We start from the raw sequence: 24,724 nt of genomic DNA, 5'->3' as shown, positions 1-24,724 counted from the left end.
AGGCAGCAGGATACGCCCTATTCCCAGCAGGAATAATCTTAAACCTTAAACCTGGAACCTAAACTGGGAACGCCCTAAACCCGATTATGTTAAACCGGGAACACCCTAATCCGCCCTGGTCCTTGAGCAAGGTCAACTACATTCAATGTCACTGCAAAATGTCAGCAACATGGGGTACGCTGGCAAGGAAATTGTCATACCTACTTGGCTAATGGCTCCCAGCATATATATATATATATATATATATATATATATATATATACACACACACACACACACACACACACATATATATATATAATTAAGACTTTAAAATATGTCATAAAATTACAATAAGAAAAAATTTTTTTTGTTAGTGCAAGAAGAGACAGATAGAGGAATAGAATAGAACAGAACAGAATAGAATAGACAAGCCACAAATAGGCAAAATATTATGCAGAGACAAATTATTGGAAAAGAAGTATAAATGGCCAATATTTTAAATATGTTCAATCATTAGGTTAATAGAAAAATACAATATATATCTATATATATTCGATGAACAAAAAAGACTAGAAGATGCAGAGAACTGTATTCTGTGGTAGTCTCTATGAAGGGAAATTTAAAATGGGAATAAGGATAAAATAAAATTCCCACAGGTGTGGCTCATGTAATCCCAGTGTCTGGGGAGGCTGAGGCAGGAGAATCACAAGTTCAAGGACAGCCTCAGCAAAAGTGAGGTGTTAAGCAACTCGGTGATACCCTGTCTCTGAATAAAATACAAAATAGGGCTGGGGATGTGGCTCAGTGGTTGAGTGTCTGTGAGTTCAATGCCCAGTACCAAAAAACAACAACAACAAAAAAAAACCAGAAAATTCCCTTTTGTTTGGATTGTTTACCACATATTTGCATATTACTTATTTTCCCAATAATTTAATTTATTAAATATTTGTCACTCAAGAAAAAATTGGAAAAAACCATAACTCCCATGAATAGCCCCAGAGGTACAAAAATATTCATTAGATGGTAGAGCAAATTATTGCAAAAGATGTAAATTATACCATAAATGTTTCTGGGGTGATTTTTAAATTATTTGGAAGAAAGTCAATATTAGATATATTCACACCTTATTCTATATATGGTCCATATAAATTACAGGTTTGAGTATAAAATATATACATGTTAAAGAAAATTATCATGAAATATTTACTTCTTTGGGATAGACAAATTGTTTTTCAATAACACTATAAGGTTAAATATCAACAGATAAAGCACATGTATGAAAAGTCCCTGTCCAAAGAAAAAAGACAAATTAAAAAAATGCCAATGAGCCCAGCTAGCTCAGTCAGTATGACCATGAGACTTTTAAAAATATCAGTGATCAATAGCATGAAAAATAAAAAAAACTTTTCAAAGCAATAAAATGATAACTAAAACTATCCTTACTGATAAGCTCATATATTGATTTGTGAAGTGTTTTAAAAATAATTATTGTTTTTGTTATGAGTTATAGGAATATATCAGAACTATCAATTGCTTTTGCAATTTTACTATCGCAAAGAGCAATTTATGTAACCTTGGTCAATGAGCCAATTTACAGAAATTTCTTCTCAGAAAGCATACCCAAATCTATAAACAGGATACATGTGTGAAGAAGTTTGCTGCACCATTATTTGTTAAAGTGTAAAATTGTAAATGCCATAAAGAGAGAATTATTTAATGAATTTATTGTATGTCCACAAAACTCAATATTGTACCCATTAAAATTATGTACTAGAAGATTACCTATATCCATGATTATCTTTACTTGGAAATGTTGTAACGTAGTAAATCCCAGAGTTCATGAAGTATGGGCCTACAGACCCAGTCCATCTATATATTTTGTTCTTTTGTCAGTATTTATAGCTTTGAGCTAAAGTATATAACAATTGAGAGAATATGCATAAAAATCCAGATTATCAGTACTGTTTAATAATTCCAAATGTCTGTCAACTCTGTGACCAAAGCTGAAAGCTATGATGGTTCTCTGCAGGTCTAAGCCTACCCACCATCCAAAGTGTAGATTGTCTTTCATTTTCTGGCCTGGCCATAGGGAAACAGTGCATTGACATGCTGTGTGATCTAAAACTTTTTAAATATTGTATGTGTCTGAGAGTGAGGGCCTTGCATGCTCCTGCTTGTGCCTGGGAAGAGAGACAACAAAATTCCGAAAGTCCACAGGTGCTCCCAACCATGCTATAAGTTATTTGACAACAAATAGATACTGCTCATAGTTTTGCCTCCTGAAATTAACTAAAAACAAAACAAAAACACAAATCTATGTGTTACATAGGCATTAAAGAGAGAGCTCTTGTTTGTGGGTCAGGTATGAATGATTCTACCTCTTTCCCCCTTTGGCTTGCTTCTCTCAAGTTCTAATTTGAAAATTAGAAAAAGACATTTGCAATCATTTCTACTTTTTAATATTTAAAGGCAGAGAAGAGTTTGGGAGCAGAACAAAATCATATCACAAATAAGCCTCATTTTTTTTTAATTTAAAAGAAAAAATACACCATTTTTAGTTGAGACTTAATATAGATAATCCTTGGCAATGAGTTCTGCTCCATAACTCAAAACATAATACATGAGCCAATTTATTCTTGTCTGATCTTTGGAATTTTGTTCAAATTTCAGGCTTCCAGTAGAAATTGTCAAAATACCCTTCCTTACCCTTTGCAAATTATTGCATCACTTAAACACACTCTTTCCAGGAGACTTCTCTTCACTTCCCTCCCTCTTTGCAGGGCTACTTAGGCAGTGATTATAGTGATGCTATAAAAGAGGATGTAAGTCATTGGATGACTATTTCTAGTCTGTCCACTAAGTACGTCCAGAATGAAATCACTGGCCCAGAGGTGTCAGTTAATTGAGGAATCAGACAGCCGGAGAGATGAGACCGGGTGAGAGAACACCCTTATTCCAAGGACGAGCCTTTGCTCTGACATTCCAGAGAATGCACAAATGAACTTGCTGACGGAATTGCTTTCCTTCTCTAATATATGATCTCCTGCCCCTGCACTGAAGCCACTATTTAATGAGTTGGTAGGTAAATATGGAGCTCGATTGAGAGAATTATTTTGCGCTTGTACATTTTCAATATTGAGAGCAAAATGAAGATACAGATAGCAATTTGAATCTAATTTCCAAGCTTGCATGGATGAAAGATCACAGAAGGAAGCTGAAATGTACCAGGATATTGGGGGTGGGAGGAATGGATCATGACAAAGAGACTTAGCTGACACGGAGCACAGGGCTCTGCAGTGAGGCCAGCAAGGCCCGGGGAGTGTAGATTCACTAGAGAGACAGCTGTTTTCTCACCATAAGTAAGTGAGATATTGTATTTAGAAAAATGCAGATCTAAGGGAGACATGAGTGACATCGTCTCTGACCTCTCAGTCAGCATCATGGAGGTCCTAAGAGAATTAAAGTAAAATTAGAATTTTAGAACAAAAGGGGATATTAGTTCAGAAGTCCTCCCTGCCACAGAGGACAAACACCAAACACAGAGAGGTTAAATAGCACCTCCCAGATGAGAAGGCAAATATTCTACCATCGCAGACCCCTGCTCTTTCCAGGAGCTTAGAACAACACTACTGTTTAAAAACAGATAGATCCACGTAAGAACTGGAGAGGTGGTGTGGGTAGGCCATGGGCCTACATAGGAGTTCAATATGCTTGAACTCCTGAGGAAGATGTTCTCAAAATTAAACAACTTATTTTTGAGATAAAAGAGATTCAAATCAAAATCCTCTCTCTGATAGTGCTCACGAAGTCTTAAATTAAAACACACACACACACACACACACACACACACACACACGTTCTCAGGAGGAGAAAAAAATAAGAGCAGCTACCATTCAGGCAAGACAGTTCAGTGGATGGCTTGCACAAAATTAAAGACAGCAAGGAGGTATTCTTGAATTCATTCAATTGTTTTCATCAGAAAATCCTCACCTGGATAATTTAATAATTTGAGACTGATGCCCATTTGCATGGAAAGTTTATTAATAATTGGCCCAGGGACACTATTTACAATTCGTACCTCCCTTTTTTACCTATTTACTTGTTTTTCATCATGTAACCTAAAGATGTAAATCACTGGAGTCATTAAATGATGTCATTATAATGATTCAAAAATGTATTGATAATGTATAACTAATTAAAAGAAATTTAATTTTTTTAAAAAAATCTATTGATAAACCAGGCACAGTGATGCATAACTGTAATCCCAGTGGCTCAGGAGGTAGGAGGATTACAAGTTCAAAGCCAGCCTCAGCAACTCACAGAGGCCCTAAGCAACTCAGCAAGACTCTGTCTCTAAATATAAAATTAAAAAGGGTTGGGGATGTGTCTCAGTGCTTAAGTGCCCCTGGGTGCCATCCCATGAAAAAAAAATAGATTAATAGTTAAGCAGAAGTCATGATGTATGCTCTGATTACATCCATAATCTGTTGCAGTTTGTTCTACACATAATACAAGTAAACAGAAGGAACAGTGTTTGCCAACCTCCCCATACACATGTTGCTGTTATGTGACAAGAAAGGATCCAATTCTGGATAACATTAGTGACAGGAAACAATTATTAGCAAATTGATCTATTATAGACTTACACAGAGTTCAATAATAAATAGTGATTATTTGAATGTGAGAGGTTATGACTTCAGGTCAATGGTTATTGATCAGAATAAGTAAGACAAAGCTTTATCATTCTTCCAATATTAAAATATCTAAGAATCTGCTTCGTAAATAACAAAGTATTAGAACAACATCTCAAACAGATATAGCATACGTTTGGCCATTCTGCAAATTGTACAAGTGATTCTCTTCTTACTTCTCCTCCTGACCTAGCCAGAGTCAATTTTAAGCCTTTGCTTAAGTCTATAAATAAAGGATTCAGAGCCTGAACTGGGTTTAAATACCTTTATGAGCATCATTTCATTTATGAAATTAACAACCAGTTTAGCAGTGGTCATCTCAACATGAACTTATTCTTGAAGGATTAGGAGACAACAAAAGTTTTAGGAGAGTGCTCATGTGCACAGACTGGAGTGGGGCATTTCCAAAGTGCTACTGAGATCCTTCACAAGATCACAGCTGAGGGACCAGGTCACACAGGGACTCAAACCCAGAGAGGCAACAATCTAAGCAATGAAGATGGGCACATTGAAACTGAAACCTGAGCCAAGACTCTGCTGAGAGAGCTCTTACTGCCAGTTTGGTTGATGACAAACAGCTTTTGATAGTTTCTAACTCAAGTGGGCTTCATTGCCCTGGGGATCCCAGACTCCATTTCTCTTTAAGTCCTCTGACTACTACCCTCTTCATCCTCAATAAAGGGTTCAAGGAAATTTTCCTAAACATGCAATTCATCGGCATCTCTGGAACTAATTTAACCCACTGTGATCTTTCTCCCCTTCTCTTCTGTTTGTGAGATTAATCCTGGGGTTCTTCTCTCTCCATGTCTCCAGATCCATTCTCTTTTGCTTTCTTTAGGTCTTGCCTAACCAGAGATGACTATTGCTCTTAAGTTTTTGGATGCTTTTTCTCTTCACTATCTTTAATAATTCCTACTTACTTTTTAAAAAGGCAACTAAACAAAATATTTCTTATTTTATTTATCCATTGTCATTTGTGGAAAGTGAACTCCAATCCTTACACATGCTAGGCAAGTGTTCTACCACCAAGCTACATCCTCAGCCCTAAACCAGATATAAAGGCCTCACTTAACCTACTTTTATTTTAAATGACTTCACTTTTCTGATTTGCTTTATTCTCAAGGCACAAATCAAGGATCAGTCTGTTCACATTTTTATTTTGTTACTGATCCAACTTTGCATACTACTGTTAATGTAACCAGAACTATTTACCATTTAAAAAAAAATTCTGTCTTTTATATCTTTGTGTATTTTGTTGACAGTAATTCACAATTTTCCAATTCATTTAACCTCAGTGTATGAAAATATTGTTTGAGGTGTATAAATCCATTGAGTCTTTTATGGTAAACCACTCAAGGGTTTATGTTTGCTTGAGAAGGAATGTGCAATTCATTTTAAGAACACAGAAGTTAGTTATGGTTCAGTGACTCCCAAATCTTTATTTTAAAGCACAGTTTGGAAATTTGAGCATGTACTGGACATTCTGGCAAGCATAATGAAATCTCTTCCCATCATCCCTGCCCCCCACAATGTGTTTTTAGTTGTTTTTGGTAGTTCAGTTACTTCTTCAATCCCTAGACAGGGCCATCCCACTGTGACTTACTATTTAGTCCCTGTTGAAAGAGGTCAACTTTGTTCACAGTATCATTTTTAAAATTTTAATAACAACACTAAAAGGAAAAGAAGAAAAACATCAGGCTGGGTTTCAGTTTTCCAATGGACTTTGAAAGCAACCAAATAAGAGCAAAGACGGAGGCAGCTGCTCACAAGTTGCATTTCTAAATGCTCACACAGACCAGAGGATGTTTTATCATGAAGAACTAGGACTATGAGGAGGTCTGCAAATGAATCCATCCTTGGAACATTTTAACTAAGCATATCTGTCCCACTAGCCACCCATAAACCGGAGTGAAGACCAACTGAGGGATAAGAGCATACAGCTGCTCTCCAAGGCAACCATGAGAACTGGGTGTGGCCCATCAGATAGGGTTCAGCTAGTGGCTATGGACCATTTTATCCCCAAAGGGCTGATTCCTGTCTTGCTACTGGAATTCAGCTCTGAACTAGTTTTGACTCCTGGGTTCTAGGACGGTGAGGCTATCTCCATTGTCTAGTGGAATACCATTTCCAGATCATGTTTTTTAGCCTCCACATCCATAAATAAAGTTCCTTTCTTCCTTCTAGACAGTCATACCAGAAGAGTAACATGGCATGAAAGACTAGGTAGTCATCCCTCTTTCTGTGGTTCTCAAACAGCTGATGCCATCTCATACATGCTGCACTTGTTGAAGTTAGGATGGTAAGGGAGAAAGTGAATAAATATTTTAAAGACAAGGACTTGGATAAAGGAAATGAAATTGTCAAGAGAAATTCTCATGATTAAGTGACAAAAGGCTTGAGGTAAGCCATTCAGGTCAACAGGCCTTTGGATGAAAGAAGGTTCTTGACTTCTATTTGTCACAGGCCTCTTCTTTCAATTAGTAAAACTACTAAAATGAGACTTTAAATTCAGTTGTTTCTTTGAAGGCAGCACCCGGAGTGATCTGTAAAATGGAAGTCACAAATTCATTTTTATGCCTACTCATACAGCATGCACTAAGCATTTGCAGTATTCAATTTTTCTTCTGTTTTTATCTTTGTCAATAAGAAATCTTCATTTTGGGAATGGATCTGTGTTTGTGAACAGCTAAAGTTTTTTCTTCAGAAAAACCTCAGAAAGATTATCTTTTCCAAGATTCACTACTTTGAGCTAATATATCAGTTTAGAATTACAAAATAATTGTTTATGAATCTACAGCAAGAATTGTGATTGGAGGCTCACTTGTCTGTGTCCCTTTGTTTAGGAAAAGTAGTTGCTAATTTTCACAGAACTGTTATTGAAGTTTAGCATGATGATTCCACTTTAGCATGAGCACCTGGATACCACAGAATGATAGTGCGATTTCTGGAATCCTTAAGATGAATGGAATTAAATAATAAAATTCATATAGAATTGACTCATATAAAATAAAAATTAGTCAAATTGCCTTCTTATATTTTGGGAGAAATATGAAGAGTATGATTTGTTCCTTTCTGTTATTTTTTTTTCTTCATGCTCTACTTGCTTGTAAGAACCACCTGTCAATTATAATGAACTCTGTCATAGCAAGTGCTTATAGAGCGCCTGCAAAGAGCCCAGTATATTGAGTTCATATAGAAGAATTTGTGAATGGCACATGCTATTTTCCATGACTGTTAGATCTTGCACAATGGAAAAGGTTTCAACGTATTTAAGTTCACACAACCAGAAAACAGCAAAGATAGGCCTCATTTTCAGGTTTATTGATTCCACTGACATTTCAGAGTTATCTGTGTGTGAAAGTTACAGGAAGGAGAGATGGCTCACTCTTACAGAGCAAGAAGCCAACTTTCTGCTGGTCCATCCCTCAGATGTGTATCCAGGACCTTCGCTACTGTCTCCCTCCACAAGTGTCAACAAGACGGTTGCCATTCTTCATGTTTGGACAATTGTGCACACCAGTCCAGTTTTGAACTTGCAAGTCTCTGTGTAACATATTGTCACTTTGTACTAATCCTTCATCAGAAATTCTCCTTAACCTGCCTGCTTTTAGCAGAAGAAATATTGTCTTTCTTATCTTCTCATAGGTGTTATCATTCCTTCCTCCTCAACTGGCATGCTTGACTGACATGGTGATTAGGTGAAGAATCCAGGACAAAATACCTCAGCTTCCTGCTTCCTTCCAACTTGAGATCTTCCAGTGATTTGATAATTACTCAGAATCCTACATCCTCTTAGAGGTCCAGCTATGCATATACTTCTCCCAGCAAACAATACATACTAAAATTGCTTTGCTAATAGGAACACAGTGGTGTTTCTGGGCAAACATCCTACCTACCAGATTTGTGCATAAGTCTCAATCTGTTGGTCATCTCTCCATTAGAAGATCTTCCCTTCTCATGCATGATTTAGGAATGGAAACTGTATTTAAGCATCTCCATGTATGAACTGCTCAAACTTTAGCTACTTTTTATTAGATGACATGGTGAAGATGGAGGCAGATAAAGTAGGATGATGCCATTTCCAAACCAAGATGGTACAACTGAGGATGAGAAGTGTCACTTTTGTCAGAGCTATCACTCAGTCTGCATGAGAGATATACTTTTCCTGTGTGGAGAGGCTGTGACTGAAGGAGAGAAGGGATGTTTAAATAGTTAAATAGATTTTAAAGGTGATGGGGCCCAAAAGGGAAAGGACTGCAGGAAGATAGGATTGGCAGTGTGAAATGACAGGTATCACATAATTATGTTGTGATGTACCTGGAGTTATCAACAAGAAGTGGTTTATTTCAAGCAGGTAAAGTTGACTGTTCTGATTTTCCACATAAACCTCTTCATTCTTTCTGACCAACTTGCTTTATTTTAACTCTAAATCAGTGCCTCAGATTCACAAATCTTTGATGAGTTGATGCAGATTTTTATGTCCCCTCATCTCAGTTGCCGTCTGATCGTTTAGCGAAGACTTTCATCTTCTCCCTTCCCTGATTTTTAAAGTTTTAGTGAGATAACACTGTGGTCATTTTACTCAGTTCTAGAAATAGTCTGCAATCAGACTCTGGGCAAACAATCATTCTTTTTCGATTGGAAACAATAAAAATAGTTTGCTGCCCATTACTTTCTACACTTCCTTACTATTTTTTTATAGCTTCGTTGAATCTGGTATGAATCATAAGTATATGAGGCCTGTATCATTTCTGTCATTGAAAACTGAGGGGATTCAAAGTTCATGGAGGTAAATTTGCTTCCCTGGGTTATGAGTACCTATGTTACAGTTTTTGCTACCAGATTAGGGGGTATCTATTAAGTTACCCTTATAGGTGCATGTGCCTTAATGGGAGATAGCCAGTAAACTTATATCTATAAAATAATCTAATTATATATATTTTTCATGCAAATGTGATTTTTAATGAAGAGTAACACCTGCATTGATGATGATCTTTTTCTTTCTTTTCTTCACCAATGCAGCCTAAAGTAGAGAACAACTTAAAATAAATGTCTATGTCAATCATACACAATATCTCATGCCTGCAATCACAGTAACTCCAGAGGATGAGGCAGGAGGATCTCAAGTTTCAAGTTCAAGGCCATCCTGGGCAACCTAGTGAGCGCTTTAGGAAGATCCAGTTTCAAAATTTAAAAAATAAGGAGTGGGGGACTGGTGATGTTGGCTTAGTAGTTAAGCGTCCCTGGGTTCAATCCCCAGTATCATAAATAAACAACTGTACATTGCTATGTACCACTAAGTGTTCTTGGCTCTGGTTAACTATTGTAAATTGCATTATCTGAATGTTTATTTTCTTTATACTTGGAAGAAGAAATTTCACATCTGTGTGCACCTCCCACTTCTGATCCATTTAGTTTACTCTGAGTATCCTGGTCTACCCTTCAGAGAAAACACAGTAACTTCCTCTTTGAACTCTCTTCTCCTAAACTGATTTTTCTTCTTTTCTCCCAAGCTGTCCTTGACCTGCTGTACCCAACTTGTGTTGCCATGTGCTCAGCTTCCAAGGGAAAGCACGTGTACCATTGAAAAGACTCCCTAGCGGGAAGCATTGTTTGGATTGATCAGCTTCTACAGAGAACAACAGCTTTCATTCTAGAATATTCCATCAGAGTCATAACAAGCCTCAATGCCTCTGCAAATTTGATTCACATTTTTAATTCAAAGCAATGAATTAACTAATTTAGAGTTATTAAACCAGCAGTCTGCCAACTTCATGGGGAAAAAAAAATAAAACAAAAACAAAAAAGCCGACTATATATTTTCAGCTCCTCAAGATGGTAGAAAGATGCAGACTTTGATTCAAATACAGCTGCCTAATCAAACGCAACTTTCAGCAGCTCTGTGGGAACTGTTTCCACTCCCTTTCACTACTCTTCCCTGGGAGGACAGAACAACCTTTGGACAGAGAGCTTCCTCAGCTCAAGGGCTGTGTGCTCTGGAGCGCACTGATTAGCCTACACCCTCTCCTTCGATGCATTCATCATCTGTCTTGAGTTCTGTCAAATTCCTGGCACAGAGAAGGGTAGGTGCCGCAGGGCTTACTCAGATGGAATTTGACTTTTAAAAGTCAAAAGTTTGGGTGTTTCCAGGTTTCGTCTGGTTTCAAATTGTCCAGATCTCTTTTCCTTTCCAGCAGGAGGTGTGTTGTGCGAGCTGATGACTAAAATGTGCCATGGTTGTCAGAAGAAAGACAGGATCCTAGTTAAATCGTGTTTACGACTCTTTCCCCATTAGTCATGATATTATTTAGGGTAAGTGGTGTTGTGTTCGCAAGAAGGGAAAGGATGGCTTGGCTGTCATGGAGTGGAGATTTGTCCCAGAATCACTAAGCATAGTGTTATACTTGACAGGCAGCCAAAGCCTCACAGCACACGTGTTTGCACTATATAACAAGGCCTTGCATAATCCTGATGTTTTTCACACTGTGAAAATTCATGAATTCTCTTCCATGTGTACTACTGTGAGGATCAGATTGCTGTTTCAGCTATTTTCACTCTTCTATCATTTGCTTTTGCATTTTCTTCTTCTTCTTCTTCTTCTTCTTCTTCTTCTTCTTCTTCTTCTTCTTCTTTTTTTGTCAAAGTGCAGCCTCTGCATAGTAATGTGCAGACCCCATAAATGTGCCCCTTGGAAAATGCAAAGTGTTTGCAGTGTGGCTATTTTGTCCCCTAATATTTTACTTACTGCACATTTAGTAAAGTCTGCTGTTCTGTGCCACAGTTTCCAAAATGGGAAAAACTCACGGGTTGCTTCCAAAATACTTTTGACACATAATTTTGGATAACATGAAAAACTCAGTGTAGGTGAGTAAGCCTTGTACTGTGTTCTTGTTCCATGTTTCTGAACCTAATGGTTCAAATCTTAGGAAAGATTTCCAGGGAACTTTCTGTGTCTATCTATCTATTTATTTCATCCCACTCTGAGCAGACCTCCTCCACAGATTCCTAGCCCTGGCACCTGACATTTAATTGATCCAGAGTTGATTTAGAAAACCGGAAGTTTCTCAGCAATTTGTGTCTACCTGCATTATGAATTCCTTGTGGACAAGAATGTGTCTCTGAGCACCCATTCCTCTTCACTTCCACCCCAGCAACTCTTGATCTCATAGGAAGATCAGGTCATCAGTTCACAAGGCCACTTCAATAGCAATTTTGTAATGAAAAAGCAACAACCCTAATTTTTTAGCAAGGATCCTACTCCTCCCTACAGACACCACCCCCCACCAGAACTGCTATTGCACTGAGATCCAGGAGCCCACAAAGAAGCACTAGAAATGTTGACTAAGTCATCACATGCAGCTCAGCTCAACTCAAAGGAAATCCTGATTAAAGGGGAAAATATGTAAAGACTCACTCCATTTCTGTGTGAGGCTGTCAAAGCAGTCAGAAGGTAGAATGTCAATACTGTCATCTGTGAATGTTGGAATGTCTCCTGAGTCCCAGGCAAGGACTCCTCTTTCCCTGTCAGTAAAATTTAAAGACATTCATGATTTGCAAGGCCCATTGTAATACAAGCAATCTATATTATCAGCTGTATCAACATTAAAATCTGCATACAACAAAATTTTCCTTTAGAGAAAGGGGTTTTGCTCCTCAAAACTTCCTTGAAAAACTCTCTTCCCATATTTTTTTCTAAATTTTCTCTCCCAAATTATTGATAGAAGGAGTGATTGATTATTGATCATCTTGAATCCTACTTAATACCTGTACCAATGTGGTTTACAGATTACTGGGATTAATTGAATATTAAAAGTATCAAAAACAGATTATATATACCTCAAAAGTCACATCTTCTGTGAAAAAAATTACACTCAGAATCTCACTTATCAGATGAATTATACCACATTTATTTATAAATATTATGTGCAATTACAAATAAATGTGCTTAATTTGCTTCCTAATCAAGGATAACATAGCACAAGATCACCACAAGTCATTCTAAAAAGAAGAAAGAGAATGTTTGCATTCTCTCCACCAATATCTGCTACTCCCTGAGTAGGTAGAGTTTTATTTTCTACGATACTCTGATATTTCCCTGTATTGCCACATTGTGCCAATCAAATTTATATCTTTCTTGTTTCTTATGATAGTATTTTACATACATATTGAAAGCTATATACCTAAGTATAATATGATTGAAAAAAAAATTTAATTGTCTCAGAACATAGGATGGTGTTTAGTCCTAATAACCATAAGTTAAAGGTTAACATGACCTTATTGCTGCCCTGTCATTTGTGGGAATTTCAGGCAACTCTGGCAAGGCTTATGATTCTGTTACTGTGTTTGCTCAGTGAATATGCTGCTTTTTAGATCTCAATAGCTGAAAGAGATGGAGGAAGATCATCCAGAACATCTTGCTACTATTAATAATGTGTTCAAATGGCAGCAAAAACTAGAAGTGTATTCAGTAAGATTACATTTTAAAAACAAAAGTTAAAGAAATATAAGCAATTATAAATTCAACTTTATGTAAGTCCCTCTTGATTTCCAAACTCCCTTCTTGTTCTAAATTTTATTTTACGATCACATATCATCTCCCTCCAGATTTAATGATTTCCTATCACAGATTCATTTTTCCCCTTGACTTTCTAATTCCTCTAGAACACATTTTTTGTGATTTACTTTCTATTACATGTTAGAACATTAGTGGAAATAATGTATTCCTAGGAGTCACACAGACCTAAATTTGAATCATGGCCCCAGCAGTTGCTGGCTCTCTGATTATAATCATCTATAAAACAGGAAAAGAGAATAATAATCATGTTAGGGTTATTGTGAGAATTAAATGAAATGACATGCAAAAAAAAAAAAAGTCTAGCACTTAGGCTACTCACAGGTCGTTAACTTACTATACCACAGATGCACCTATGTAAGTGTTCTTCATATGTTCATTAGGCATGCTGCTTGAGCTGGGAAGGGTTTGAAGAAAATCCCATTTATTTTATTTAATTATCAACTTGTGAATGTATTTCAGAATATTTAAAAAATTAATTAGTATTCTCTCTTTAACAATTCGTAAAAATCCATTATTGTTAGTATTTAGAAAATGTATGCCATCAGTATGAGTGTTTTTGTGAGGGGCTATTTATCAGCTCACATGGTGATATATATGCATATAGCTATCTTTCCAGTGCTGGGATCAAAACCAGGGTATTTTGCATATCTTGCTTATCTCACTGAGCTACATTCCCAGCTCTCTTACAAATCAAAAATTACAGTTTTTGATGGGTTTTCAGTAAAATTTTTTGAATCTCAAATATCACATATTTTCTTATGCAGAACTCCACTTACTGATTTTTTATCTTGCTGTGAATATCTCCACCCAAAGCTGCAATATTGACCAGATATGATGACCTTTACTTAGTTTTCCTCATCGAGACACTAACTTGATGTTTGAGCATAGGGTTCAGGTATGGCAGGTCACTGTGTTTGTGAGTGATTTTAACTATTGAGACCAGTCCTTAGACCGTGCTTCTAGCATAGTCTAGAGTTGGGTGACTTCCGTTTGAGTGTCAAATAACCTAATTCTTTGATATTTAACATTTATAAAGGTGTATAATAAAAATACCAATCACCTTATGAGTTGCTCTGAAGAGTTATTATCCTTTAAATGTTTTATCATCATAATTTTTGTTGGTACTAGTGTTATTAGTAATTTACATCATTGATAATGAAAATTTAGTATTACTTCAGCCTCTACACCCTGCACCTTCCCCCTCTTAACATGGTTCAAAGACACATACACACACATGACTTTCTGTTAGCTATTAGGAAAGGTGAATAATTTATACCCATTTGACAGGTTTGAAAATTACTAGCATTTCTTTACTATTAACATTTATAGATCATGGTTCAAAGGCATTATGTCACTATGAGCCTTGCCATCACTCTGAAATAAAAGGAGGATTATTATTCCCATTTGAGAGAAAAAAAATTAAGGTTTTAGAATTTGATTTAGAGGTTCAGCGTCACCCAGCTAATAAATGAGAGCAGAGATTAGCACACATAACTTTGTGAAGAAAATATTGAATCACAGTTACATTCCTCTCTGCTATGTGTAGGGACTCAAGTAGCAAAGAAACTAAGGGCAGAAAAATTTTCTTCTCATCAGTTTCCATAGCCCTTCCAGAACTTAGTCAGAAAACAAACTGTAAAATACCAGATGGACGGTTATTACACACTTGCCATATTAAGATGCAGAGCCCTTTGAAGGTCATCTTCATCATTTAGTCTGTTGTGATTATGTTGTTTCATCAATGATGTAACTATTGTTGCCTTAATGACACCCTGTGGTGCCACACTAGAAGTAAAAGCTTTTGTAGAAATTTAAACAGCAGAAGCAGCGAGGGGTTGATGGACTTGACGAACGGAAGCTTTCTTTCATGGAGGAGGAACATGCGTAACTACTCTGTGCTTACACTAGAAGACAGGAAGGCCACCCTTCAAATACTTGTGCCTGCTTCTAAGCAGAATGTTTTCCATTTTTACACAGAGCATTAGCAGAACTAAGAAAATAATACAACTAAAATTTTAGGGGATGTAATAGTAACTAACTCTGTTAGTACAACGTGTTCTACCTCAATAAGCATCCCAAGTTCCCCATAACAGTCCATCAGCTAGAAATCTTTGGGTATAGTTCATCTTCTTGCTGCCGCCTAACAGTTTTCTTTGTTACTGGATGAATTACAATTCTTTCAAGGGGAAAGAGTAACCTGCCGGGAAGGATGGTAGGTTTAGTTGTAAATCATTTGCTCACCAGCCTTGGGCTGAAAGGACAGGTTTCTTAACCTTTTTTTATAATTTCAATTTTCTTCACATAAAGGGGGTGATAGAATCCGCCCTGTGTATTTGTATAGCTGTTAGCATTTCTATAAGGTGTACATGTTTGGGAGACCTAAGGCTACATTTTCCTTTAATTATTTTTTCTATTGAAAAAAATGCATGCTACTGGTAAACAGAAGAAGGATGAGTGAGAAGAGAGGAAATAAAAAAATAAAAAATAAGTAGAGGACAGAGTGAGGATTATATGACTGTGTTAATATCAATTCTACAATATAATAATTATAATTATTAATTAGCAACAATTATGACAAGAATCAAAAAATCAAGGACAAATCCCCTATTTACTCTTCCAGTGCTTTCTGTAATCTTTCAAATAAAGAATCAAATCAGTTGATTTCAAAAGCCTGCTTTTATAAGTAAATGTTATACATTATCCTCTGATGGAAATCACCAAATATTTTCTTAAAACTAGACTGTAGCCTCATATATATGGGTTTTTATTTTTAAATTATGAAGTTGAATATTTCTTTTATATGTAAAAGTCACTTATATTTAATTTATTTTTTAATGTAACTTGTACTTCAGTGTTTTAGGTTGTTAGTCTTTTATCTTTCCTTTATTTTTCCCCCAAACTATTTTGTATTAAGGGAAATAGGCGATTTTCTGTTATGTGCTTACAAATATTTTTTCTATATTAATTTATTTTTCTCTGCAAAAATGATGCATGCAGTACTTACTGAATATTTTTATGGCTATTGAATTTATGGTCTGATCTATTAGGGTCAAAATCCTATTCTATTATTAAGGTTTTTATTATTAAAATGCTTGAAGATAATTTGTTCTCTTAAGCAGAATAAGCCATTTGTTCAAATGCTATTTCTTCTGTGAAGCTACTTAAAAATTTTTCTACATGAATTTCAAGAGCAAACCACTGCCCCCACTGAATCTCATACCATTACTTGGAAATAAGTGGTTTTAGAATCAATAGAGATTTCTGCATTTTGAAGTGACACCAAATAATTTCTCAGTATTCTTATTTTCCGACACACACAGCTCGCAGCATTTTTTTTCAAAAAGAGGCAGAAGTTGGATTACATTTTCTCTTAGATGCTTTTCTCCGGAAACATATTTCTTGATGAACTCTTAACTTTCTGTCCTAAAGGCCACCCTATGTTCTCCCTTATGAAAGATCACTTGGTGGTCATCAGACTTTGGCAGAATTGTGTGGAAAAATGGCAATGATGTATTTACTTTCATGCAACAGGGTTAGGCAGCAGAGAGTGCACACAGCTTGTATAATCAATTCTCTATCCAAGCTATCTTAGCTGCCAGAACTCATGCCTCTCACAAGCAGGAACCCTGTCCTCATCATCACCGAATGCTCAGACTATATTGCAATGCCTAATGGAGTGAAGCTGCTCCACAGGATGAGTACGAGGTAAACAAATGAAGGATTGTGCAAACAGGTTCACAGTCTCATCCCTGTCACTGATTCTAAATGTGACCTGATACCAGTTTCTCAGCTTTCTGGACCATGGTTTCATTTTCTGCAAAGCAAAAGGTTTAGCAGAAAGCACAGTAAAAAACAGAGTTCATAGTGGTTTGAAAGAAAAAAAAAACATTCTGAAAATTGGTACAATTATATCAATATGCATTTAATAAGCAATATGGAATATTGGAAATTTTAATGTTAGGTGATAATTCCCCTCAAAGAACAATTTTTTCTGACCTCATAAAACAGAGGTCAAAGAAAATTGTTCTTTGGGGGGAATTATATTGATTAATAAAATATCATTATGTTGTCTTTACTATCCCTCTCCTTAATATAATTATGAAAAAGGCTTAGAGCTACCAGGAAGGCAGGTGCTATTGACTGGAGAAGCCACACATGCAGTTTCATGCTTTATCCCATAATATTGTCTTCCCACTGGATTATTAATCTGTATGTACATTCTAGAAGTCCCTTGATGCTTTGGTAGCTTTGGTGTATTTAGTTCAATTTATCAGAATTATGCTCTGTTTACTTGATTCGTGAGATGAAAAGATGATACATAGATAGGTACCTCACATCCCTATAAGGAAACATTCAAAATGTTCTTGGCCTTCAAGTTCATGGCCACCCTGAGAGGACCTCTTAAATCCCCCTTATGAAGCTTTTGACCTTTTTGTGGGGAACTCATACAGGCAGGCACAATGATCATGCAGGAGAAGCAAGATGGCAGTAGGGGGAAGTAAAACTCAAAAGAGAGAAATCTAAAGTATTTTAAATCATATTTATGTTATAATTCTTAATTTTATCCTATTTCCCTGCAGGCTTAAATGTTGATTTGGCTACTTGGCTACTGAACACAAAATGAATAACTCAACAAACTCCTCTAATAATGGCCTGGCTATTACCAGTCCTTATAAGACATTTGAAGTGGTTTTTATTGTCCTTGTGGCTGGATCCCTCAGCTTGGTGACTATTATTGGAAATATCCTGGTCATGGTTTCCATTAAAGTCAACCGCCACCTCCAGACAGTCAACAACTACTTTTTGTTCAGTTTGGCCTGTGCTGACCTCATCATAGGTGTTTTCTCCATGAACTTGTACACCCTCTACACTGTGATCGGCTACTGGCCTCTAGGACCTGTGGTGTGTGACCTTTGGCTAGCCTTGGACTATGTGGTCAGCAATGCCTCCGTCATGAATCTGCTCATCATCAGCTTTGACAGGTACTTCTGTGTCACCAAACCTCTGACCTACCCCGTTAAGCGGACCACGAAAATGGCAGGGATGATGATCGCAGCCGCTTGGGTCCTGTCCTTTATCCTCTGGGCTCCGGCCATTCTCTTCTGGCAGTTCATTGTAGGGGTGAGAACTGTGGAGGATGGGGAATGCTACATTCAGTTCTTCTCCAATGCCGCCGTCACCTTTGGTACCGCCATTGCAGCCTTCTATCTGCCAGTGATCATCATGACTGTGCTGTATTGGCATATATCCCGAGCCAGCAAGAGCAGGATAAAGAAAGAGAAGAAGGAGCCCGTGGCCAACCAAGATCCAGTTTCTCCAAGTCTGGTGCAAGGAAGAATAGTGAAGCCAAATAATAACAACATGCCCAGCAACGATGGTGGCCTGGAACACAACAGAATCCAGAATGGCAAGGCCACCAGAGATGCTGTGACCGAGAACTGCGTCCAGGGGGAAGAGAAAGAGAGCTCCAACGATTCCACCTCGGTCAGTGCTGTGGCTTCCAATATGAGAGATGATGAAATAACCCAGGATGAAAACACAGTTTCCACTTCCTTGGGCCATTCCAAAGATGAGAACTCGAAGCAAACATGCATCAAAATTGTCACCAAGACCCAAAAAGGTGACTCCTGTGCGCCAACTAATACCACTGTGGAGCTAGTTGGGTCTTCTGGTCAGAACGGAGAAGAAAAACAGAACATTGTAGCCCGCAAGATTGTGAAGATGACCAAGCAGCCTGCAAAGAAGAAGCCTCCTCCTTCCCGGGAAAAGAAAGTGACCAGGACAATCTTGGCTATCCTGTTGGCTTTCATCATCACCTGGGCCCCATACAATGTCATGGTGCTCATTAACACCTTCTGTGCACCATGCATCCCCAACACAGTGTGGACCATTGGTTATTGGCTCTGTTACATCAACAGTACTATCAACCCCGCCTGCTATGCACTGTGTAATGCCACCTTCAAGAAGACCTTTAAACACCTTCTCATGTGTCATTACAAGAACATAGGTGCAACAAGGTAAAACACCTTTGAAAAGAAGGGAAATGGTCAGGGGAGCTTGGGAAGTATAAAGAGGATAAAAGAGCTCCTACTATTAAAATCTCTGCCCTTGCACTTTATGGTCTTATTATGGAATGGAAAATAAGGAGCTCCACAGTGACCCTCTTTTCATGCCATAGCTCCAGTTTGAAAAAAAAAAAAACAAAAAAAAACTTTCACCTTATAAACACTGTCAGTTTAGGAGCAACAAGACAATAAAAGAGACATGTTGGAACTGTGCATTTAAGGAACAATCTAGGCTGCCGTACTCTCTTGAAGAAGGGCTTCTGAATCTACAAATCTGTCAGTCTCTGCACAAAAGAAAAACCTATTCATTTTTGTTGTTTCTCTTTCCTTTTGTTCTCATGTGTCCCTGTGAGGACGAAATGCCAGAATACACACTAATGTGGAGACTTCAGTATAGAGAAATGGACTTTATACAACGGGCAAGTGAAGAAAAGAAATCCAAAAGGCTGCAGAAACAGTCTCCAGAGTGTTAAGCAGATTCTCTTCTTTTGGTATGATATTATTTGGAGGACCACACTACAATCAGCGCTTTTTTTTTTTTCCCCACCTGTCTCTTTTTCCATCCATGCAAAGCAAACAAACAAAAACCCATCTAGATGACACCATTTATTTTTATTATGGTCTAGGTTTGCACTTGTCCATTCTACATGGCATAATGGTAGTACCTGTAGGACTTTCATCCAATCCATCCAGAGACAGCTGGAACACGGGCACTTCACCCCTCCTCACTGCATCTTTGGCCTTCCTGGGAGTCAGAAATTCTATAAGGCTTTAATTCACTTATGATCCTATGTGTAGAACATTTCCTTCTACAGTAGCCTTTTATTTTAACAGAATAGTCTCCCTAACACATAAACATTCTTGAGAAATCAAAGTCATCCTAAAGTTGAGATTTCCTCAAATTAAAAAATGGACAGTCCAGCTGGAGAAAGTGTACAGATGCCAGATGAATTTTGAGATGAGAAGATAGAAGGTTAGAGTTGTTTTCTGTTTAAACCTGAATCTGCCTGACCCAAGTATGAAATGTTAACTTGTATAATACAAACTCCTGATATTTTCAGCAGCTTTTTTCATTGAGATTTCTAAACAAGGCTAGTTTACTTAGTCTCAGAAGAGTCAAATCTTCAATTCATTGCCCAATCATGGTGGATATTCAAATTATTATCAAATTAGGTTGCATAACTATACTAGTACCTGTTGGAAGGAGAAAAAAATCAGAAATACTTATCTGAAAGCACGTATTTCATATTCCTCAACTTGCCAACTTTCCCTAAGATTATTTAACACAAAATTCTCTGGTTTTAGTAGAATTGAAGTACTCTTTGTGATCCAAATGTAGCAGTTAACCAACAAACTCTCCGAACATGACAGAAGAATGTAGGTGGATATTCCCTGTCTCTTCTCACTAATTCTAGACCATAAAAAAGTCAGGTCAGGAATAATTATACTGGTATTACATGAAACTTGTCCATGTACAAACATGTTATTTTGTAGCACAAAAAGTGTAGTATAAATTGATTCACATTTCATTAGTTATTTTAAACTTTCATATATTTTCTTACATTATTCTCTATAGTCTTCCAATCATATTTTATACAGATGACCCAATGGATAGAAATTAAATTTGTAAATTTTATTTCAAATGTCACATATTGCATTTATGATTCATGACTACACAATATATTGCCCCGATATGATGTGGTAGGTCATGTGAGTTACATGACAAATTTGTCAGCCTTAAACCCTAGAACTTACTACTGTTATTTTATATAACTTTTCTCATCAATTTGGAGAGTTGAAGAAGGAGAACAGGAAGAAGAAAAAGAAGAAGAAGAAGCACAAAGGCAACAACAAAAGTTGTGAATTAATAAGAAGAAAATTGCCCACAATATTGTAGGTAACATTATTTATAAAAATAACTCTTTGGTTGAACAATTCCATTTGTCTACCCCCACCCAATATTTCATGTGTAACTTCATATTATCCATTCATATGGGCTATTTTAGTCTATAAATAATTATTTTTGTCTATAAATAATTCAGTGTAAACTTTTTCATTTTAAATTCACATAGTTTTTTACATAGCATCTCTTCACATTGGCTAAAATCAATTGAGTGGAAAGAACATCAAGTCAATGGGCTCCTTGTTTCCTTGTCCTACTAGTTCGCTTTTTCATTGGTTGTATCACCATGATGTAGACTTAGTTTAGTTGGGATTAACCCTTTGGATCCCAAGATTTATGAGGGGCTTCTGTTTTGTTTGCTCTAACAACCCAAAGTATGTGAGTCAAACTGTATCTAACTATCCATTGCCATTGTATGCATCTTCCTTTTGTTCTTGATATACACCCCAGCCACCACAACTTCATTGAAAAAGAAACTGCCAAATTAAAGAAAAGAATCCAAGTGAGACTGCCATACCATGGAAACTAGAATCAGAAAAATGGAAGGAACACTGAAGGTGATTGGAGAAATATGGAAACTGTATCAAAAATTTATGTTAACTATTGTTGGATTTGCCTATTTTGGTGACTCCCCACCAGGGCCCTTTTTTCCCTAGGGGAACATTTAGCATTTTGAGCAATGTATAGAGACATTTTTTGCTGCCATAAGTTGGAGGAAGACACTTGTATTTAATGGGTAAGGCCAGGAATACGGCTGAACAGGTCACCATGCACAGGACAGGCTCCCATCCCCTCCAAACTAAATTTATTTATTTTGAAATGTACATAGTGCCATGGCTAAGAAACTCATTTTTTTATAAAGGAATTCCTAGAATTAACTTTCTGTGAGTGGAGAAATAACTCACTTATAGAAAATTATTGCAAATTGCTCACCTGTTGGAAAATAAAAGTAATATTAATCAACAACATATAAGAAACATTCCTCTACTGACTCTGGAGTATTTATGATTCAAAGACTGGGAACACAGGTCCTATGTATGTATTCAAAGTCACCAATTCATGCATATAGTTCATTATTTCTAACATCTTAATGTTTGATCGTGATTGTCATGGAGTCTAGTCAGAAGGTTGCAGTTGTTAACCATCAAAAATATTTGTAGTTCATATGGTCAATTTGTATCAAAGCTACCATTTTTCTTTTCAGAATAATGAGACAATACAATTCGTCTCCTTAGCTTTTGCTGGGAACATCCGTATCTGTTAAGTCTTTATTGCTTCTTTCCTCGTAGCAATAATGTAAATATCCCAGAGTGGTCTTATAAGAAGATGAGATTAAGAATATGAAAAGGACCAGTACATTTCCTGAAAAAAGAAATAATTCACTTTTCACCAGTTCATCCTTAATTTAATCCCAGATCCCTATTGTAAGACAAAGTTGTCAATATAATAAGTCACAAGAAATAAGCTCTCTGGGTTGACATGTGGAAGCTGGAGGTCCCACGTACTCTGCCCTTTGTCCACTCGCTGCTTTTTGGTTTTGAAGAGATGACATTTTGACAGATGGGTGTTCAACATGATGGCAACAGTTACTTAGTAATGCAGTCTACTTGTTTTCTTCTATTGAGTTCACTGATAGTTGCCTCCCCTATCCAGATTAATAATATCCTTTTCAACAACCATAGTACTGGTGTTGCAAATAGATTAGGAAAGCACCCACAGCTGGATGGACCTGTGTATTTTCAGCATGTATATAGAATACCATGCCCCTTCAATAAAAGCTTCTCTTAAAAGGGTGCACGCTGTAGCATGAACTGTGTGCATATTTAATATATCTATCTGGAATATGCTGTATGCTTATATATATACATACTATAAATACAATAATAAAATGTACCATAGAAATACATATTTCTGTATGCAAATAAATATATTATACACAAAATCTTGGTTTGTGGTATGGTGTATGTTTTTTTCAGAAAAAAAGTAGATTTTATGTGCCCCATTTTCAAGAAAAGCAGTGTTTGCATTTGAAGAAAGAAATTTTAGAACAGCCCAAATCCTGCTTATATTAAAATTCAATGCTTTATAATCTTCAAGAAGCCTGGCAGTGATTTTAAATATCTCTTAGAGGAGTAAATTAATAAATCTTGCTGGTATCACCCCACATGACAACCATGCTTTCTTCTCCTGCACTCTGACGGGCTTGTGATGAGAATCTTCCAGCTGGTGCAGTCCCAACAGCTGTGTTGATCTTGTGTCTGATTGCCTGATGAGGCTGCACCCAACTCGTTCTCAGAAAGTTTCACTCTCTTCCAAATTAACTGATTTTAGTGAAATAAAAAATAATCATACTGGGAGAAAAGGATGACCTTCAGAACATCTTTTTTATTCTGACAAACAAGGTAAAAAAATTGTACAAGCACTGTATTTTATAAACCACTCTTTCAACTGGGCTCCAATACAGTCTCCTATACATTAAACACCAAAAAAATTTTAATGAAGTATAAAATTGCAAGTTTCCCCATGAAATTATGAAACAGATGGCTTGTTCTCAAGTGTCCTACATTTTCTCCACACAGCCTCTTCCTCTCCCTGTTACACTCAACTGCCCACTCTCCTAGGAACATTTCCTTTGGTCCACACTCTCCTAGGAACATTTCCTTTGGTCCATTAGCACAATCTTGTTGTAATTAGTTGAGATCAGGCAAGCTGTCCCAGGAGATGCTTACATTTTAATACAAAAAGCATTAACACTGAGCCTTTGAAAGATTATTATTATGGTCCTTAGGTACTAAGGTATACAATGGTAGAGATATTTTTCAATTAATTCTAGTTTTCTTTATATTACTTGTGACAAACTTGATGTCTATATCCTTCTTATATTTTACCCCCTATGATGCCATTCACCCACTGGTGAACTGGGGTCCTATACACCAAAGAAAACACTCTGAGGATTCTATCAAGTCCCATTGGTTTCATTTTGTTCCAGTGAACTAGTTCCATTTCATTTTTGAGAATGAAACCTGTATCAATAAAGAGTTAAATGCTCTTTTTGACAGGATATTTGCTAACACTGAAACAAAAAGCATCTTGTCATTATTCCTTAATAATCTTCTACCATATAACTTGTATCAGTTTTTTTTCTTTCAGCCCCAAATGGAGGAAACACAGTGTGATAAGTTGTGGAACTCCAAGGTATTTATTAAATAGGTCACATTACATAAAATCTAAAACACACTCACATGGTCATGGGAAATTGCACAGAAAAAAAAAAGGTATCCATCATCTGTACTTGTATCACATACCCAGCAAGTTATATAAATTCATCAACTATTCACTTGCTGAAAATGGGTATACTTCTGGGGTCTTAGTACAAGATTTTTCAAAACTATGCATCTTTTTAAAAATTATTATAAAATAATGGAAGACATAAGTGAATCACAGTATGTCTGTGTCTGGAAGTACAATGGATTGCAGAGGTGGCTAATTCAAATCTAGATAATAGCTT

General features: G+C 36.7%; 1 protein-coding gene across 6 annotated transcripts in view; it reads left to right on the top strand.

Moving 5' to 3' along the window:
* Chrm2 (cholinergic receptor muscarinic 2) overlaps window positions 1–21,705 on the top strand; it is a 132,089-nt gene extending 110,384 nt beyond the window's left edge. For all 6 annotated transcript variants that reach the window (XM_048786898.1, XM_048786897.1, XM_048786899.1 and 3 more), the window contains one exon: window positions 17,829–21,705. In XM_048786898.1, coding sequence (XP_048642855.1) covers window positions 17,869–19,269 — 1,401 coding nt within the window. In that variant the 5' untranslated portion in view covers window positions 17,829–17,868 and the 3' untranslated portion in view covers window positions 19,270–21,705. The remainder of the gene's footprint in view (window positions 1–17,828) is intronic.
* The last annotated feature ends 3,019 nt before the right edge of the window (window positions 21,706–24,724 follow it).

The sequence above is a fragment of the Marmota marmota genome, unplaced genomic scaffold (assembly GCF_001458135.2).
Source record: "Marmota marmota marmota unplaced genomic scaffold, marMar, whole genome shotgun sequence".
In the NCBI taxonomy this organism is placed as follows: Eukaryota; Metazoa; Chordata; class Mammalia; order Rodentia; family Sciuridae; genus Marmota; species Marmota marmota.
Note: the sequence above shows the minus strand (reverse complement) of the source record. Positions and strands in the feature narration are given on the sequence as shown.